General features: G+C 39.3%; 1 protein-coding gene across 1 annotated transcript; it reads right to left on the bottom strand.

The window, feature by feature from the left end:
- Positions 1-563: 563 nt before the first annotated feature.
- On the bottom strand, positions 564-21,092 carry SLC6A19 (solute carrier family 6 member 19). Its single transcript, XM_053980584.1, has 12 exons — positions 20,891-21,092; positions 12,411-12,551; positions 10,921-11,058; positions 9,826-10,007; positions 8,951-9,061; positions 8,085-8,197; positions 5,706-5,834; positions 4,802-4,958; positions 4,460-4,664; positions 3,740-3,899; positions 1,330-1,492; positions 564-770 (listed from the first exon to the last, which is right to left on the bottom strand). Exons 1-12 carry the CDS (start codon positions 21,090-21,092, stop codon positions 564-566), a joined length of 1,908 nt encoding a protein of 635 aa, XP_053836559.1.
- Positions 21,093-21,238: the final 146 nt, after the last annotated feature.

The following is a 21,238-nucleotide window of genomic DNA, read 5'->3' as shown; positions in this document are numbered from 1 at the left end:
TCTGCTAGGATCTTGGAAGTTATAGGCAATTTATAAAATATATAGAATTCTAATTGAATCAAACTGTCATTCTCATACTTAGAAATGTTTTTATTAAATATTTCAAACTTCTCTATGAGACAAATAATATTAGTGGCTTTGTGCAACACAGTGGCATGTAAAGTAAAAACAATTTAACGTGCAAGAGAGGACAGCATTAAGTTACCCTTCACTTTGGCCACCCAACCAGAATGATTACACATGTAAGAGTCACTTCATGCCCAGTGCATCCCCAAGCAGAGGGGATAGAAGCCAGTTTCAAACAAGCTGACTTCAGAACCCGAAAGAGGACACATTATTTTGCCTGGTGCCCTAATCACTTGCAAATGTCACTTTTTTGCTTCCAGAAGCCAGGCCATCAACTCTTCACAGTGCATTGCATTGTTATGCAAATGTTTACCTGGAAACAACACATGGTTATCCTTTCATGAAAATAAAATTAACTTCGGATTCTTAAAAAATATTTTTTTTTTACTTTCCTCACTCACAGAGCATCCTTCCACACTTGAAAAAAAAAAATGGTTTTATGATGAATACTTTAAGTTTCCATTAATGGAAGTCTCAGATGTAGCGATAAGGCCAGCACGATCATTTTTTTTCTGACAATGGCTCCTGATGGCTTTGTAGATGGCAAAGGTTGGGATGGTCAAACTGGGCACTCCAGCGAGGATTACAATGATAGCATACACCCAGGGGGGATATTCAACCTTCTCTGTTTTGGGGAACTCCTCCTGAAAGAGCAAACAACCAAGTTGTAGAAAGTCACGAGGAGCAAATACCAGGGACCATGCACACATTCAGTAATTCAACAGATCAAAAATGTGATCAGAATGCTGGCCGGCCATAATGGCACAACAATTTGCCAATTCCACAGCAGATTTCAGCTCAAGGGTTTCCGACCTCAGCTGGTTTTGACTTATTTTTACTTTAAAATGATGTAAAGAAAATGGCATGAAAGCAGTAAGAGCCAGGAAGGGAGACTGGGGGACTGGAACAGTTCCTTGGCACGAAGGAATGTGGGCATGGGGGGCCTGACAGGCCACCAGGGCTTTATGGCCAATCAGCCTTTTTGTGGGAAGGCTGAAATCAAAGGGTGAGGGAGGGCTAAAACATTGAAGGGAAGTGAGGTTGCAAAAGAGGAGAAAAGAAAGCAGTCCCATTTCCATATTTTGTGGCAAGTTTGCTAGAAAATTGTTTCAGATGGAAGATGAATATAACTGACAATGACTCTTACATTAAAGAAAAATACTTATAATAATTATAAATAAATATTTTGGTTTACACACTTACATAGCTAGGGTCCCAAACACTGTAGAGCAGTTCTTGGTTGACTTTCACCACAAAATAAAAGAAAAAGATAACTAACATAATGAGAGGACTGATGACTCTCCAGGTAACCTGCCAGAAAATGTTGGGCTTGTGTCCAGTCATGAACTCAATATCCTTGTTAAACCTAAAAACAAAACCAGGAGGTTCAGACTTAAAAGCTGGCCAGAATCAAAGAATGCCTGCTCATAAACAGGGAAGTCCAAACTACCCCTAACTGTGGTTCCCAGGAATTTGCTAATGTCAGTTTGAGACAAGAATTGACAACATCAGGAGTTGGACCTCAGTAGTTCAAATTATGGCACATATCATTGCAAGTCTGGAAATTTATTTTTGGAGATATACTATCTTGAAAATGTCTGTGAGGCATATGTGAAATAGCCTCAACAGGAAAGAGACAGTGCAGATGGATTTTCCCCAGAACATATTGCAGTATTGCTTCACAATTTTTTGATAAGTATCTCAGTATTGCATAAATTAAAGGGAGTGATACAATATTAAAAAAAACCAAAAGCAAATAGAAGTAATTTTATAATTAGATTATAATATAATGTTTGCCTAATTTGGATATCTACCAGTTTTCTCAGGCTGAATGATGAAACAATATTTAACTTTACCCATTATTAAAAACACCTACATTGTGTTATTTGGATTATTCATGGAACACGCAGTGGTCAGTGGGACAAAAATATTTCCACAAGCAGAAACAATCCCTGCATTGAGAGTGGTACTGTCTGCATCAGCCCTGAACCAATTTATTGCTTCTACATATAATGCAACACCTTGTGCACACACTTCTTAAAAAAACAGTTTGGAAGTTTGAGGTTTCTGCTTTTGTCTTTTTGTCTGGATTTCCTGCATATACTATGGGGATAAACCTGAGGGGACTATTCAGTTGGTCCTTCAACTTGAACAACACACTGAATTCACTAGAATCTCAATTACTTAGTAAACTTATTTTATCTTTTCATCCCTATCTTCTGAGATCTTGGTGTCTTAAAAGCATATGGAGCCCCATGTCCTGACTGCAGCGCATGTTCAAGTGTAGTTCACGTATGTCATGGATAACACACATGTTCTCCTTCAAGCAACAGAGCCATCTTTCTACCCATGACCCCTTCTCAGAGAAAGGTCACAGAAACTCATCTGGAGCAGAGAACATAACTTTTGGGCAGCCCTGAAAAGCTCTGTTCTCAAAGAGGGCTGCAATGGTGTGTACTGGCCAGGAACATTAAAGTTTGCTATGAGGCTCTTTTCTGAATCAAACACAAATGCACACACCTTGCCCCCACTTTATGGACTCAACCCATACTTGTGTCCTGGGAATTATTTTAATTAATTTTGTAAGGAGTTCTGAGATCTTAAAGGGAAGGAAAAGTGATCAACACAGCCGTTTCTGTCCTTAACAAATTAAAATAAGCCTTCTTTCTCAAGGGTACACCATGTAATTTACCTAATCTGATTCATGCTGCCTCGAGTAGCATAAAAGCATGGGAAAATGGGTCACAAGGGCATTCACCCCACTGCCAGGAGCAGCAGCTGAATCTGGCACAAGTTCAAGTAAAACTTGTGGGTGATTGAATTCCCTGTACTTTATTTCACATTTCTTCTGTTTTTATTACAAACATGAAGATGTTGAAACCTGGTTTATTACATCTGTAGAAAGTTGAGAGGATAATTACTCACTGCTACAACTGATAAAGTCCTGGATTTATCAGCTAAGAACGTATCTCAGTAGCCTGGATTTGCAAGCTGCTGTAAACTAATATCTGCAGCCTGCCTGAAGAACCCTGTGTTGGACAGCATCACATAGCACTCCCTGTAAACAATCCTGGGATATAACTCTGTGTTAAACTTTCAGCTCACTGCCAATGTGCATGTACTTTGCTTCTGCTAATTAAATGTTTAATGCAATTATCCTGAAGAAGAGTTATTATAAATGTCACCATATTTAAAAGATAAATTATCTATAGTGGCTCTTATGTAACTGTTGCAAATATCTACATTCTAATGCCTACTTTAAAAATAAATTATTTGCATTCATATTAATGCACTCCAGAGTTCTTGTTAATGCCTAATATTCTCTTGCAATATCTTAGGGATATCTTTATTTGAACTAGTTGTTGAAGAGCATTATTTATTATAATGTATTAATAAAGTGGAAAGCTTTCACATAGAAATGCTTAACATTATTTCTTTTTGCTGAGAACTCTTAAAAAAAACCTGAAACATACAAGCAACCCTAAATTATAGCTGCATAATTTCATTGATTTCTATAACAGAAATTCTGCACTCAGAGATGCAGCAAGATTGTAGCTATACAATAATCATTTTATGCATTGATATCAAGTAATGGTTAAGCTGTATTTCATACCTGTCAATTCCATAAATGTAGACGACTGAAAACATCTCACAAAATGCAATTATCAGCAGGGGAATAGAGCCAGCAAAACCATCAAATAGACTCAGCCAGTAATTACCAGAATTCAGCACAAAAATGAAAGCTATCAAATAACACACCAAACAAACAAGACCTGTGGGAAAAAAAAAACCAAAACAACAGCACACTTAGGCAAAGAAAGCAAAAGCAAAATGGGAAGGAAAAGTATTTCCCCAGTAGCTATAAAGCTTAAAAAATAACTCTTGCAGCCTGAGGCCACCACCTTATTTTTTAATGGCACTCTGGGGAGGCTGGCTTCTGTTTGGGTAAAACTCTCCTAACATTACACAGGTGGCAGATGTTGCAAACAAGAAGGGAGAAAGCTGAGGAGAGAAAACAGGTCCTCTTCCTCATAGATGATGGGATAATGTTGCTCTGAGAGAAATCCTGCCTGATCCTGACTCAGATCCTCCAACTTCCCAATGGAGGAGACAGTGGTCATCATGAGCAGGCTGATGGGCAAGCCTAAGGGTTAACAGATGCCTGCAGGCTCAGAAGGAACCTCACATGAGCTGCCCCAGTGGGCACCATGAGAAAATCTTCAGTAGATTATCTGGGAGTCTTAAGACCATTCCAGATCAGAAAGTAGAAGTGGGGTGGGCTGCTTTTTCAGGGGAGGGTGGGGAGGTCACTTTTCTCTAAAAATGCACATACCAGTAATAAGTTCCTTAGGCACTCTGGAGGGTATAATCTTGAGATCTTGTAAAGGTACAAGCACACCTTCCATATTTCCAAACATAGATGACAAACCCAAGCAGAAGAGCATGATGAAGAAGAGAATGGACCACAAAGGTGAGACAGGCATTTTGGTGATAGCTTCAGTGAAGACAATAAAGGCTAGACCAGTTCCTTCAGCTCCCTGGGGAAGATTTATGATCATTAACATCACACATCACTTAAGTTTACGTTGGTAGTCACTAGACTTGGCAATTAAATAGTCGCTATGCATTCCTACCATATTTAAGGTATCAATATGTGTTAGGGTGTTAAACTTACATCATTCAGGAAAGTTTCCAGATCACAAGTTTCAAACTTGAGGCTTGCAAAAGTTGTTGGATCAGTCATGTTGCACAGCTGCTGCATTTGTTCAAAGTTATCTTGGGTTACGTTACCTTCTGGCAAATCGAAGGCATTCATCAGAGTAAGAATATTTCTGAAAAAGTGAAATGTAAGTAATTTGAAATTATTAATTTGTAAGCATCATCAGGATTCGTTTACATCATCAAACAAGTTATTAAGAGTACAATATCAAGATCGGATTTGACATTGGAAAGTCCAGCAGATGTACATTTGCAATTTTCTTTCTTCCAAGGTGAACACTGTCTTTCATTGCATAGGTGACTCTAAATGGATGGACACTCTAGGAACCCGTGCAGGATTTAGGTGCTTGTCTTAGCATTGCAGACTAAACACCAGTCCCCAGACTGGGTGGTTTATGGGAATGTCTAAGTTGTCTGCAGGTGTGAATCATGCAGTTTCACAGTTGCATGTGGAGGAACAAGACTGGAAACCACAGAGTCTGACTGCTGGGGTAAAATGAGGTACCCCTGATGAGACCTAAGCTTTTGAGCTCTCCAGGAGGAAACCTAAACACGGAGCTGACACAGGAACCAAGGAATATTACATTCATGCCGTATATCAGCATGGAGAATAATGTAAAATATAGTTGCTTATGCAACATTTATGTAGGAAATGAGACGACTTAAACAATTATCACTGTCTGTGGGATTTGTTCCACAAGATTCCATATTTTTATAAGTAATGAGTGGTTTTGATGCCATGTGAGTCAAGAGGTGCAATTATTCAGAAATTATAAATCCATTGTCAGCAGGCTAACAGAGCTGCCTCACCCAAACAAACACCTGCATATTCTGTGGGGTTTTTTTTCTCAATAACTCACTTGTCAAAGCAGTCATCATATCTTGCTGTGGCTCTGAATCCAATGATGGAGTATATGACGGTGGCGGCGTAGATGGATGTGAAACCATTAATCACTGAAACGATCACAGCATCTTTCTCACAGTTGTTGCTGCAATTCAAAGAAAGAAACAATGGATGTCAATCACATTCCTAAAATAAATAGTAAAACTGGCTACCAAGACTAAGAAAAACGTAGTCTAGGATGCATAGGTACATCAGTGAACCCTCTAAAAGCACACAAGTAGCGCTGTTAGATTTAGTAAACTAAAACTTGGTGCCTTAAGCAATTTAATAGCTATGGTTTTGGTTTCTTTTGGTGTATTTTTTTCCTTTCAAATAATCTTGTTCATAAGGAATAATTGCCTGAGTTGTTTCCCTGTTTGTTTCATGGGAAGTAAAGTATGAGGGGCAAAAGTCCCCTCCTTTTTAAGCTTGTCATGGATGTGTGCAGAAACATGTTGCCATGGGCTGTGCCTTCACTGCTGGTGTATTGTGCTGCCAGGTGAAAGATTTGAGCTTGAATTCAAATACTCTGACATGAAAAGTGAGCAAAGTTCACTTTTCGTAGCACTTAGGTATGGTGAAATTGCAGTAGCCAAGAGCACTTGGGAACAGTTTTGTTTGACTGTTGAACAGAAGATGGTTCAAAATGTTCTCAAGTTTTGGAAGAACAATGTAACATTATGCTGATAAGGTGGGACAGAAAAACTCTTTGTAGAAACACCTCTGTTGCAGGCATTTCTTGCCAGTGTGCCTGTGCTAATACAAAGAATTTGCAGAGCCAGAAACAGACTTTCATCTGAGGGACAAGATAAAATCAATATTAAAGTAGTTAATCATTTTAAGAGAAGGCTGTAAAACTTTAGATAACTCATTTCTCCTGGGCAAGAGAGAGGTATTGAGATTAACTTGATGTTGTCATATTTAATTTTCTGAACATGTTCAAGAGGAGAGACAAGCTTGTCCAACCAAGACCTATCACACTGTGTCCTTTTCCCATTTATAGCATTGCAAATAGGCATCTGCTGGATGTAGGGCATTGAATGGAAATTCCTTGCTGTAGTCTTGTGTCAGTTTTTGCAATGTAACATGAGATTCTCAATGACAGGCTTGAAAAATGTTTCTTCCTTTTAGAGAAAGTAAGATGTTCAAGCTCCTTCTCATTATGAATTAGTGAATCCTTGACAGCATTGAAACCTTATTGCATTTTCTGATGTTTTTGTACTCCCAAATCATCCAGGGGCAGACTCACTGACACCTGGTCCAGCTGGTGCTGGATTGCAGGTAGCCCAACACCACAGTGTAACACTGTGGAATTTGCATGGGGAGTTTTTTACTTATATTCCTTGGGAGTTTAGTGACTTTGTTCAGTTCCCTCCTTAAGTCATGAATCATTGAGCATTGAACACACATGGCCTGAATGCAACTGCCCCGTGTGTTGGAAAACCCTGAGGACACTGCTCCATTTCTTTGTGTCTTTTGGAAATGTGGATGCTCCCAGTTCTGACCCCATGGCCGTGGGACATTGACTTAGACCTTAAGCAGGGCTTGACACCTCATATTAAGACTTGCAAACACCAAAAATTCCAGGTGATCTTTTCAAAAACACCTGAAATCAAGAGTGGTGGCAAGGAACTTCCTCAGTGACTGAAATGCTGCTGTGGTGCAATTGATCCCAAGCCAAAACTGAAACACAGATTTATGAATGCGTGACCAAGCCACATATCCAAAACTTAATTCAGAGTTTATAAAAAATATTAGGTTTAGCAAATGCCACACAGTTTTCCTTTCAAGAGTTCTGAAGGGATGGCAGCCACCAAGAGGCATTGGTGGTTGCTCCAATATTTTATAAGAGAATGTAGAATATAGCTCTGCATCATAATTTGCAGGCTGGGTCAGTCTCTGTGTGATGGGATTTCTCACTCCCTGGAGCCAAAGCACACATATACAGGAATTGAATTTAAATTTCAATATTAGATATATCTCTTCATTGCAAAGCTAAAGTTTTAAACTGTGTTCTGTGAATTTATTTGAAATATGTGCTTTACCACCTGCTCCCAGACCAAGGGCATCACCATGCACCGAGCACTCCCACACTCCTGCTCATCAGCTGGTGCTGGGCAGCCAGTCCCCTTCTTCCCATCCTGCATCACCACATCTTTCTCTAGGAAGTCAGCCAGAGCAGGGATCTGAAATCTTGGTTTGGGAGAGCTAGGAGCAGTTAGAGGAGATGCACCTTACATGTCTGAGGGGAGGCTGTCCCAGTCCCAAGAAGCACAACAGTAGGGCAGAATAGAGATGTTTCATTTGAAAGAATGAAATATTCATATAAAAATTTGGGCTTTGCCTGGCTACTTACTGAACAGAGTTGTAACTGGAGAATGAAATGAGGCCTCCAAAGGCCAGGGAGAAGGAGTAAAACACCTGAGCTCCTGCATCCAGCCACGTCACTGGGTTCGCCAGCTCACTAACCTGAGGCATCAGACACACAGCTTTAAGCACATCCAACATTGCTATTTAAACTGAGTATGAGATATTTAAAACAACAATTAAAACAAGAACATTAACCATGCAAGACTCACTGTTCTTGAAGAATTTCAACAAATAGGTCAATATTTTTGTCAAACTTACTTTTTTATAAAAGAAAACCTATCGGAAGTTTTTATGTAAGTATTTAGAAAATTGATTAAAAAAATGCTTTGCATAGCTGACAGATGTCATGCCTGGTTTCAGAAAAGGTGTTTATTACTTAGCATTAATAATGATCATTCAGAGATCTGCTTATGGAAAATGATCCCTCTTTTAATTTTGTTTAAATACTGTTATATTATTAAACCATTCTGTAAGGTTTTTTTGTTCATCTGGCAATTAGGTGGCTTCTACTCCCAAATACATTATTTATACTTTAAATTTAGGCTGGTTCTTAGGTAGAATACAAGAAAATAAATCAATCCAAATAAATGACAACCCCACTGCTCTGTGATGATCATTCAATTCGTTAGAACAGCTTTTGATGGAGGATGGAGACAGAGAGAAAATATTTGTGCATATGTACACTTGTTATGTCCAGTGCGGAGGACTCACCTCACAGAATCAAGATTTTTTTAAGGTGCCTGAGGGATACTTAGAAAAACACCAGTGGGGAGGACTAATTTTCAATCAGTTCTTAATTAGAGAGAGGACTACACCATGTTTCACTGAGCAATGACCCAAGCAGTGGCTTACATTAGGGGTGAAGAGATACACAATTCCATTGGTTGATCCTTTCAGAGTCAAGCCACGGATCAGGAAAATGGTAAGCACCACGTATGGGAGAGTTGATGTCACATACACAGCCTGCACCAAAAAAAAAAAAAAAGTAAATAAACCACTCAAATAAAACAAAAGACTTGAATAAAAAAAAAAAAAAAAAGTGAAGAAAATAGGGAAATAATCAAGGTGTGGTGATTAACAATAATGGCAAGTTTCAAGTGAGTCACAATTAGCATACAACAGTAATAAATGTTCAATGAAATAATATTTGTGGTACATTTGGATAACAAATACTTTTTTAGCAATAGTAGTCTATTTAAGAGAAATTGTCATTGTTGAAATTCAACTCAGATCATTCAAAAGCAGCATCAAAAATAATGTACACCCTGAGACCAAATTGATGCAAGGATGGACTCTCAGGGCTTTTCTGAGAAGAAGAAAGTTGGTCACTCTTTTGTAGAGATAATATTTAAGACTTGCACAAACCCAAATAAATCTGTATAGGTATGTTTTGAAGAGAATAGCCATAATAAAAAGACAGTCTCTTTATCTTGCATTAAAGATTAATATTAGTGTTAAAGCGATAATACCTTAAAATGTGTTACTAGGACTTGTAAGGACAAGGAAGACTCACAAAAACTTGGTCACAAAAATCTCCATATGAATCAAGTCAGATTCCATTTCATTCATCTTCATTCTTCAAAAAGCAGTCCCAGTGATGACACAAAATTTTGGACATGCTTTCACTCAAAAACCAGACAGCTTCTACAGCATTATTAATTCTGTATAAATAAGGGATCACAACGGCATAATATAATCTCATAAAAAGTTCCCCCAAGATAGAGTACCTTTCCTGTTGTTTCAATGCCTCTGATTGTGCACACGTACAGCACAGCCCATGCACATGTTAAACACAGCAATAGCCACCACTGGATACTGCCAGAATCCTCAATGGATGTGGAGATGTTCAGTGTTTCTCTGTACCAGAAGTAATCTACAGGAGAGCTCTTGGCACACTCTTCTACATAATCTGTAACCACAAAATAGTTGTCATTCTGTATGTCTTTTATTTATCTCGAAAAAAGGAAGAGAAATAATTAATATCAGTGTTTTAAATTGTTCCACTTAATGCCAATGGATTTATTGTTGGCAAATTTTCAGATTTTTGGAGGTTGGTTTCATGGCAAAATGAGAGATTAAATGACAGCTGTTAACAGGTATTTTAATACAGTGGCTCTTCCCCTTCCACACCTCCTTCAGCAATATTTTTACTTCTGTTCTGTGGGGCATTATTCAAGGTCTTGTCAGCTCAAGTTGAATCCCCATCTCCCGGCACTGTGCTGGCCTGTGCAATATACTGCCCTAGCCTGCCTTTATATGAGGCTTTCCATGCTTATTCTGGGAGGAGAGGGGCAGAGCACTCTGAACAGCTGTTCACAGATCCAGCAAAAAACCCTGCTTCACACCGTGTCATGCAGGGCTGACTATGGAAAACAAAGCTGCTGTCACCAAGCAGTCTCCAAGGAGCTGTAGACTTGTCATACTGAGAGGTACAGGTGCTTCAAATGGATTATGCATTTGTCTTTTCCTTTTCAATGTGCTAATGGAGGACTGTTGAAGAGATGGATGAAAGACACTGCTCAAATCTGGAAAATGTTAATGTTTATACTAGATCTGCACTTAGTGAATATTCTGTATATGAATACATCTGTCAAAATCTACCATGAGGTTTCATATAAGGAGGCAAAATTTGCCTCAAAGATTAAGTGCTGGCCACATTTTATTTAATGTGAATTTGTACAAAACACAAGTATCAAATAGTGCAGTGTGCCTGACAGGACTGCCATGCCTTACTGCCATTTCACAGAAAGGTTCATTTAGGGTAACTGTTAGAAACAGAAATCTGTGCTGGGAAACAAAATACAATATTTTATAAAATATACCTGTTCTGTTGTCATTGAGAGGACAGTTATTCCATGGCAGGGGTTCTTGGAAGGAGTTGAAGAAATACCACATCACCCAGGCAATAATAGTATTATAATATAAGCCCACCAGGAAAGATACAAACATTGATGCTATGCCTGAAAAAAAAAATCAGAACACTGTGTAAATTGCAACACTCTTGTCTTCAAGATGTATTAAAGTACATCAAACTCAACCTTTCCCTCCTCCCCTGCCACATTTTGGATGTGGGTTTATCGCTGTGAATTTTTTGCCTAAAGGTTGGACAGGTGAGTTCTACGTAGAATTACATCCTAAAACCTCTCTGAGACTGAAGGTGATGCCCACTAAGGAGCCAACGTTATGAGAGGACTAATTCCCTATGGACACCACACAATCCTGTTCACAGCCTTGTCAGCTGATGTCCAGGGAGTTTGGGATGCTGGACACATGTTAAGCTCAACTGACTTGGGATTTTGCTTAAATGAGACTGAAATATCTCCTTCTTCCACAATGTCCCTGCAAAGGTCAGCAGCAGAGGTGGTGCTGTACAGGATGGATGGCTGCCAGGAGGCACAGTCTGTGACCAGGTATGGAATTCACACTGGTATCTGCCCTCCTCTGCCTGTTCCCAAGTAATCAACCTCTGATGACTTCTCTGGCAGACAGTAAATGCTAATCATTAGCTCCTGAGAGCTCCTATGTTCTAAAGAATCTTGAAAAATTCCAGATGCAATGAACAATTATCTTTTGTAACTGATTTACAAATGCAGTGGATGCCAAAGCAGTCCTCTTTCTTCCCTTTCAGGTGTGTGGTTGAGGTTGGAAGGGATCTCTGGAGGTCACCTGGTCCAACCCCCTGCTCAAGCCTGGCCACCCAAGGCTGGTTGCCCAGGACCATGTCCAGGCAGACTTTGACTATCTCTGAGGCTGGAGACCCCAGAACCTGCCTGGGCAGCCCACGCCAGCACCTGCTCACCCTCACCATGTTTCCTGGTGTTCAAAGGCACCTCCTGTGTTTGGTACGGAGGTGAAGAAGTATTTTCTGCAAAATACTGTTTCTATGGCTTTTGGAATGATAACTCTCAGATGAAAAAAAAGTAAAATTATGTGGAGCTGAGATCTATCAGATAAAGATTTAACTAATATTTATCCACAGAACAGTTACAGAACATTTTTTGGTACACATAAAGATTCATCGTAATGGTAAAAACAGCCAGTATGGATAATTCAGAAAATATCTCTGAGGCCTGAAATTGGTCTCAAACTAGGGAAAGGTTTTAATAGGACCCACAGTACTTGGGAATATGAACACAAAATTGTCACTGTGCTTTATCATGATTAGTTTGACCTATCAATGGAGAGTTAGGAAGAAGGGAAAACTAATAGATCCTGAAATTTCTCAGGGCACACCAGATTAAAACCTGGAAGATTTGTTTTTTAGATCATCAGCTCAGAGATTTGTGCTTTCTCAGGCAGCTGTTTGACTTACCAACCCCTTTCAGGGTAGGGTGGATAGAGCTCCATACACCCACACTGCCTTTCCTCAGCCTTTGACCAATGGCAAACTCAAGATGAAGTAGGGGGATACCCTCCAGGACTAGCAAAATCAGGAAAGGGATCATGAAGGCTCCTGGAACGGATAAGAAAAATAACTATTCCAATCAGTGAAGTACTAAAACAAAATAAAAACATTAGGTTTGTGAGACATTGACATGATAAGCAACCTGTAAGCACCTTTGAGGAAACACTTCCCTGTTTTCTGAACAATGCTTTTCCTGATTGCCCAGGCAGGGCACTCAGGAAATGTGGAGTTTCAGGTAGGAATTCTAATTCTTCCCAAGTGACACACATAAACAGAAATTATACACTCTCAAGGTTAAAATTGGAATAAAGCCACCTTTGTATTGCAAGTGGAGGAAAGGTAGCTACTGTCCTGGAATGACTTCCTTTTTTTTTTTTTTTTTTTTTCTGAAAAAAATTATGGTTTTATAGCTGTGACTCACATGAAGTATATGAAATAGTTGAATGAACTAAGTAAAGTAGCCCTAAATATCAGGCAGGAGCCTTGGGCTGTCTACCTGAAATAACAATAAGTTCTTGGCATCTGTGTTCAACAATGTTCGGGGTTGATTAGAAGACATCTGACATACAGGGTTCAAACCCTTTTAATGACAATAAAGTTGATTAGTATAGGACAAGTATTCCTAACCAATTTTTTTCTGAACAAGGTGTACCTTGGATATGGGAGGTAACACAGAACACCACACTGCACTGTAAAAGTGCAGAGTCAAATGCTTGAACATTGCTACACTTTAGAATTATGGTTATCTGTCATTACAAAATGGCTTTAACTTTCTAATCTAAATAAGAACAATAAATCTGAAAGCAATGAAAAGAATGCAGACCAGAATGATAAGGGTTCAGGTCTGAGTATTTACTGACTTTTTCCTCGTGTGTGCAATGAAAATCAGATAGCAAGTGAAAGAGGAAATCTGAAGAATGAAAACCGTTCCAGAAACTGATATTTACTTCCCGGAGATTCCAAGCTATCAAGAAAGCTGGCAAGCTGTGAGCACACAGCACACCTTTTTAGTTTTTTTGCTTTCTTCTTTTTGTGTCTGTGCAAGGATGGCCACGGGACCCCTTTATCTGACCACTCTGTCATAGATAAGTTATACTTAAAGACTTCTTCTACAACATCTTAATAAAGGGAACTCTGTAAGTGTCTGGAGGAAATCCCCTGAGGCTGATAGAACACTTTTGCCATGTCCACCACAGAAGATGGTTCAACTCTGAGAGTCCAGCAGCAAATTTTACACACTGTGCTGTCGACAGGGAGAGCTGTGGTGTTGGGACTGTGCTGCTGCTGAATCTCCCTGTCTTAGAGGGAAAGCCATCTCTGCCCAGACTGCTAGAACTGTGTGAGTGGAGATGAACTGTGCACTTTAGATTAGTGAGAAAAAATGGATCCTAAATCAGAATACCAGTCTGCCTGCTGTTTGCTGAAAGCAAAATTTCAGACTACCTTTGCATGCTTTCTAAAGCTGCATAGGAAACAGCCTGATCTTCCCTCCCTCTGCCAACAGAGATGATAGCTATCAAAATGATTTTTCTTTGATAGGTATGATAAGGAGCAATTGGTCATAGCTTGAAAAGACTATAAAGGTTGTACATTTCCTTCTTCACTAAGATCTTTGACCAGGGACACAATTTCTAATCAAGTCCTCAAGTAATCTTACTGTGACCTGACCAAAAAAGGTGATGTGTCTCCATTAGGAGCACCTCAGCTGAACTAACTGCCAGTCCATGCTTAAGTTTCAAGGCATGATCTAAAATCACTGCAAGCTGAGTTTCAAAGAGTGCCCAGGTCTTATCCTCAGTGCAAATGGGAGGTGATTGAATCAGGTACAGATCCATCTTCTGGACTTAACTGTTACCATTGCTCAAGAGGGGCTTTGCCAGAGTGAAGTGAGAGCGTGGTATAGCAGGAACCTATACAGCATCTGAAAGAGCAGGTAACAGGAAAAGATCCAGGTGAGGCATCTGTACAAACTCTGTAGGGTCAGGTTTCAGACTCTTATGAGGTGTCCTGAGCTTGAAACAGAGAAAAATACTCTGGAATTTAAAACTGCTGGTATAAACACAGTTATTGTGTCCTTCTCTGATCTTACCCTCATAAGAGCTCCTGGTCAGAGTGTGACATGAGGGAAACTGTGTCTGGCCTGACATGGGGTTGGAGCACAGGGCACATTTATGGCTCCTTGCACTTCCATGCACTGGTAAGTAAATCTGTCTTTGTGAAAGGCCAGAGATTCCATGTGTGGAGGTTGTCCCACTGAGCCTCCCATCAGGAGGGGGAGGATGGGTTTCCTCCCATCAGGAAAGGAAGCCATCAGGATTTAAGGGGATGGAATGCAACAATGAGGGAGCTCTCATTGCATACACTGCAAAAATCTTGTTTACTATGAAACCAAAAGTAAAACAGCTATGAGAAGTGTTATTCACAGAAAGAGGGTGGAGAATCAGCAGAGAACAAACTATTTGAAGCCAAATTAGCATGCACTGCATGTCTAATCAGATGAACAGGGGCCCTTACGTGCTCACCACTGCATGTTCCAGCACAGCTAAGGAAGTCCATAAAGACAAAATGGGACAAGCCTTTAGAAACTGAAAGGACAGACAGTCAGTTCTTTGCAGTGACTGAGTCTGACACAGTTTCAATGAGTCCTGAACCTCTATCAACATGGGCAAAATCTTTGCACTGTCAGCAGTGAATGCCAGGCAGAGGTGGATGAAGAGTCCATTGCCATTTCTGGCTGAGATGCCTTTCAGGTGACAGTCAACAAAGCATGGAGAGAGGGCTGCCCTGTTACATCTGACAGTAGCAGCTACAGCAGTCTGTAAATTTGTAGAAGTCCCTGGAGTGCTGGGAAACAGAGGAAAGAACCTTGTTTTGGAAGAGATCCTATGTACTCAAAAATTGGAATAAGCCCTATATGTTTCACAGGTTTGTGACATGAAAATACACGGTCAGAAAGACATGAGTCAGGAATTGCCTGCTTCAGCACTGACACCATTTGTAACAATATCTCAACAATATCTCAATAAGACCACAATGCTAAATTTGAATTTGCAGCTAGGGGAGTTCACTTTCCTCAAAACTAGGGTGGATCATCATAGTTCACTCTTTTCTGGCATTACAAAATAGCCACTTTTCTCCAAAGTGAGACAGCACCAGCCTGAAACTCCTAGGTCTGCCACAGAGCTGCTCCACACTAATGCAAGGCTGTTCTTGCAAGGACTAAATGGTCTCCTGAGAAGGGGATGTAGCTGAGATGTGAGAAGTGAGGAAAAAAATAAATGAGATACTCTTCTTCTTGGGGATGATGTCCACATAGTCCTTTTCCTGAAGAGATAGACTGACACAGAAGAAAGAGAGGAACAGTCAGCAAAGTTGGAAGTTTAACAAACATCTCTACAAATATATAATAATGAGTCCTTCAGTCTTTGACTAAAACAAAGCATGTCTCAGTTTTTCTTCTGGCTTTCCTCTGAAATGTTTTCAGTTTGTCAGTCTACATTTTTACAGTAGTAACTAGGTTTTAATGCAAGCAAAATGAACAACATTGATTTTAAAAATTGGTAATTTTTTTAGTAAGAAGGTTTTTTTGTGTGTGGCTAAATGACATGCTTTATAGAAGTCTGAGAATACCATGTCTGTACAGCTACCTTTGGCAACTGGCTTCAATAAAAAATATCTATTCTGGTGCACTAATCACTTTTCAGGGATTAGTCATTCACCCTGATGTGTGGCACATGCCACAAAGGACTCAGCATTTTGAATAGCATTTTATGTATTTGAAACTACAAATATTTAGATGTAAGAATATTGTTATATTTTCAAGAGAAATAAAATTATAGCTCTCAATTATATATGACACTTCTTTTCTCTTTCTTGTGTTCTTTGGTTTCTAGGGTTCAATTCTAGCAGACAGCTCAGAAATCCATCTCTGCTGCAGTTTCCCTTTCTCTCAATTTCTCCCCAACCTTTCTGAAAGAAGTTATAATGGAAAAATAATCATTTGACTTGACAAAGCTGCCATATAGAATCATAGAGTCAATATGGTTGGAAAAGACCTCTAAGATCATGGAGTCCAATCACTAACCACAGTGTTCACCACTACACCCTGTCCCCAGGTGCCACACCCACACACCTTTAGAGCACTTTCAGGCTCACACAGGACACAAAAAAATAAACAAATACTTTTTAAACTGCCACAATTTTATGATCCTAACAAATGAAGCAATGATCTGAAAACAGACACTGTATATATGTACACAAACAATGATTGATATTCTAGTCTGAAAACCTTACAACTGAGATATTAGATTCTCATCCTGTTTCAATACTGTATTTCAAAACAGTATTTGGTTTGAACATCTGTATAGCTGTTATTTCCTCTCCAAGAGCTTCTTATGTCAAATTTTAAAAAATCATGATAGCTTGCACATAGTTCATCACAAAGGGAAAGCAGGCAGACTTCAGATGGAGATGTTTTACTATACTAACATATTCTTAGACCTCAACTGTAGCAACATGTTATTTCATCAACTGCTAAGTGAGGAATTGCTGATGTCATTACTGTCCCTTCTTTCCGTGTGGCCTGCAGAGAGATAAAAAATTCTCCCTCATGAAGTGGCAAGGTTTCCATATGCGAGCTGTACAGTTAGAGACTTTTTTAAAAATCAATGGTTTAAACATTAAATATGCATCCTCTTTTTTATAATGGTCATCAGGGATAAAATGAGAATGTTTAACAGTTGATTAAATGACATGTTGCTCAATAAAGATTAAACAAAAGCTATGAGCAATGTCAGAGACAGCTATCAAATGAAGGGAAATTTCAATCTCATTAAGCTGGTGAAATCACTGAGACAAACACCACACCTTTTACATTGTGTGCATATTGAACTCTATTTCGCCTTTGGTAATGATGGATTTGACAACTTTCAATACATTAAAGGATAAAACGTGCTTTGCTCTACTAAATTTCACAGGAGTAAATATTCCATTTTAAAAAATATAAACTCATTATCTATGACAACAAAAATAAGTTATTTTTGTGTATTTGGGCATCTCAGTGTAAAAACACTATCATAGTGCTGTGCTTAGGAAGAAGCAGCTCTTAAATAATTCCAGATTTAAGTTCAACATCTAAAAATAAGCATTACTTATAAACTCAGTGTTCTTAACTACCTTCACTGCAGACAATTTGCAGAGAAAAAATACACCTTTTTTGAAGTCCAACTACCACACAGGGGTAAATTTTATGCTTTACTGTAATCCATTTATGTTTCACAAGGAATGTAACATGTACAACTGCCAGTTCACAAAGTAGGTGGACATCCAGCCACATTCAGGAGTGTTCCTGGCTGAAGTACTCTCCACACCGTTGCTACCAGACCTCACCCATCCGAAATGATCCAAACATTCAACCATATAGCTCATAGTCAAAAAGAAATAAGTTAAGATAGCAAAGCCAATCCTTAGAAATTAGAAACAATTTTCAGGAGACAGTCTATGTAACCTTGATTCTGCACATACCTAATATCTGATATGTGGTCACACAGGACTTTTTCACATCCACTGCAGATATTTCCTGTACAGAATATAGCTGGTTGGTTTGGTTTTGGTTTTGGTTTGTTTTTTTTTTTTTTTTTAATCTCTTAATTAGCAACCATAATCCACCATCATATCCAATGTGAGTTTTATGACGCTAAAATAATCACTCCAGGAACAATCCCAGGAGGAACATAATCCCTGTTTCCAGTAGGAGAGCAGGAACAGGGATTCCTGCTGCTCTGCACTCAGGATTCAGTGAAGACGTATCTTGAAGACACAAAGTATGAGGACAAACACCATCCAGGGTAAAGGCACTTGAACTACTGGGGTAGAATGGAGTTTCCTCAGTGAACTTATGTTTGCTTTCTAGTGGATAATTAGAAAAAAGGTGCATAATGTTACAGTTTTACCCTACTCTGTTATAAAGGCACATCTGTGCCCCTGAGTGGACCACACAAATCCAAAGATGAATGAACCATCTTGGCCACCATGCTGAGGGGCAGAGACTAAGGCAAAACTTGCCCAAAATGTCTAGTAAATAAATATTTCCTACTGGATGTAGGTGAAACTGAATAGAGGGAGCACAACTGAGGCTGGATGTCATACACAGGGACTACCACAAGCATTCTGTTCTGGAGTGGTTTTATGGTGTCAGGGAGTTTCCTTCAGCAATCTGACAGCTGCAATCCCAGATGTTGCAGTGCTGCCTCTATTGGGTGCTTGGTATGCTGTGAACACGGCTGAAAGGGAATTAGAGATGCAGGAGCTAGAAAACCTCATGAGGCAGAACTTGTCTCAACACCAAAATATCTTCAGAAATAAGAACTTTGAGATCTGTTTTTTACAATACAAATAATCACATGTTCAAATTCAAAGGTATCCATCCAAAAAGCAGGCAGTCTTTTATTTTATTTTTTTTTCCTGATTTAAGGGAGAAGTTCGAGAACAGAAACTGTAATGAGAGGAGGACAGTAGTGTCAAGAGCTGGATTTAGACCGGCCATAAGAGACTGAGGTGCACTGTACAGCAAAGGAGGAGGAGGAGGAGGAGGAGGAGGAGGAGGAGGAGGAGGAGGAGGAGGAGGAGGAGGAGGAGGAAGAGAGAGGAGGGATGTACAATAGCTCTCCATCCTTATGTGTGATGAAATTAGGGTACCCTTTTGAAGAAGTCACAGGAAGGCATTGCTTGTGTTTATTGATATGAGTCACAGCATTTGGTGCTGTGCAGAAGAATATTAGAGAAGGCAGGAAGTCTAGCTGGGACACATATCTGTGATTTAGCTTATAATTCCTTTGCTATGTGCTCCTGTTCAAATTCTGCCTAAAATTTGAGTGAGAGAGTCCCAGGGGAAAAAGAACCCAGGGTTAACTGCTGTCAGTGCTCCTGACAGTGTTTCCTGAGAAAGAACAAGTTACAGGATGATGAGAAAGAAAAATAATTGCTGCTGGAGGACTGATGCACACACAAGCAATTCACAAATCTCCACTGACATCAGTGACAAAACCATGATCCATATCAAGTTCTTTGCATTTGTTGGGTGTTTGCTTTTCAGCTGCATTTCACATGACTAGAACACAAGAGAAAGAAAGACCAAAAAGCAAGGAAGTGCCTATAAATCTACCCTGGAAAACAGGCCATGTCCACTTTCTAAAACTAAGTTTAAAAACCTGAGAAGCCAGTGAGTGTCATCAGTTCTGGAGATATACATCCACTTTTTTCCAAATTAAAATTGTCAATTATAGAAATGCTTGATTGTGTGTGTGTTTTAACGTTTTTGCTACAAGAGCTGACTCTGCTGCAAATTACCTCCAGTTTGCACTGCAAACTTTAAATATCAGCCCATGTTAGAGACATCTTAATGATAAAAGCATCTCTTCTTGCAACTGTTGTTTCACCTGTTGTTGCATGTCCCTGAGTGTGTGTGAGCAACTCCCCACAGAGCCCTCAGTTGTCCCTACTCTAACAAGGAAAGCAATTTTAAAATATCTCACCATATACATGTAAAAGAATATTACTTTGAAATACTGTTCCTTAAGCCAAAATTTTTCTTTCAAGACCAAATATTACAAAGGAACAAATACAGTTTACACATATCCCAGAGTGAAAAATGGACAATAACCAGATAGCAGACAAAAAAGTCAGTAAGAAAACGAAAAATTTATGTTGTTGTATAATATTTAAGCAATGGTTCAGCTCAAAGTTATCTTTCAAAACAAACAGCAAAAGAAAACAAAATTTCTAACATGGTCATTCAGTCCTTACCTAAACCTTAAGGAGTTCCAGTAAATTATACAGTAAATAATATATGCTTGGATTTTAAAATACTTAATAACACCAACTGCTAAACAAATATTTTTAATGCTAACTTCATTCATGCTGTTAATCCTAGCACAAATTGCACAAACACTGACTCTACAGATGATACATGGATCAGTCCAAGCCCAATGAAAATCCTATTATAAAAAGATCATTTGGTATCATGATCAGAATCATAGTCCCAAGTAGTTTATTACTATTTTAAATACACTATATATATGTATGTATGGAAAGCAACACTGGGTTTAGATTGAGAAACTAAACTATGTACATGACAGTGGAAGACTCATTTGTTCAATCCTGTGTCCTGAAATAAAACCAGACCCTTTCTTTTCTTCCATCAATAATGTGACTTCAGTGGGTGATCGTGACCTGTGAAATTACCTTCTCTGTTATACACTCTTCTAGAGAGATCATCACTGTTCTCACACGACCTGAACAGTTCTAAACCTATTCCATTACTTGCTTACCAAAAGAGAGATTAAACCTGGTTTATACCCAAAGTTAGTGAAGACGTATTAAAGACATACCTCCTCCATGGCTCTGACAGAGATATGGGAACCTCCAGACATTTCCTAAGCCCACACAAAACCCTACACACGTCAGCATGTACTGTGCCTTGTTGTCCCATTTTGGTCTGGAGTCTGCCTCTTCTTTCTCAAGGACCTCAAGTTCAGCATGGGAAGGTATCCTGTCCTCCAGGCCAGGATTGGGCAACTTCAGTTTTACCATGTTTTAAATGTACTGCCTGAAAGTGCTGCCAGTGAGGAATAATGAGAAAGGCAGCTTGTCAGAACCCTGCTCAAAAAGAGAGCATCTATTTGCTGCCTTCAGCTATATATACTGAACCTTTGGCACTGGACTTGTAAGCGCAGGCT

Source organism: Vidua macroura, chromosome 1 (assembly GCF_024509145.1).
Source record: "Vidua macroura isolate BioBank_ID:100142 chromosome 1, ASM2450914v1, whole genome shotgun sequence".
NCBI classification, from domain to species: Eukaryota; Metazoa; Chordata; class Aves; order Passeriformes; family Viduidae; genus Vidua; species Vidua macroura.
This window is presented reverse-complemented; position numbering and strand designations above follow the sequence as displayed.

Coding starts and splice junctions, on each gene's coding strand:
- SLC6A19 (XM_053980584.1), bottom strand. CDS start 21,092: ATGGTAAAACTGAAGTTGCCCAATCCTGGCCTGGAGGACAGGATACCT. Junction 4,959..5,705: donor TATGATGACTGCTTTGACAA/GTGAGTTATTGA, acceptor TCACTTTTTCAG/AAATATTCTTACTCTGATGA. Junction 4,665..4,801: donor TGGAAACTTTCCTGAATGAT/GTAAGTTTAACA, acceptor AATCTTCCCCAG/GGAGCTGAAGGAACTGGTCT.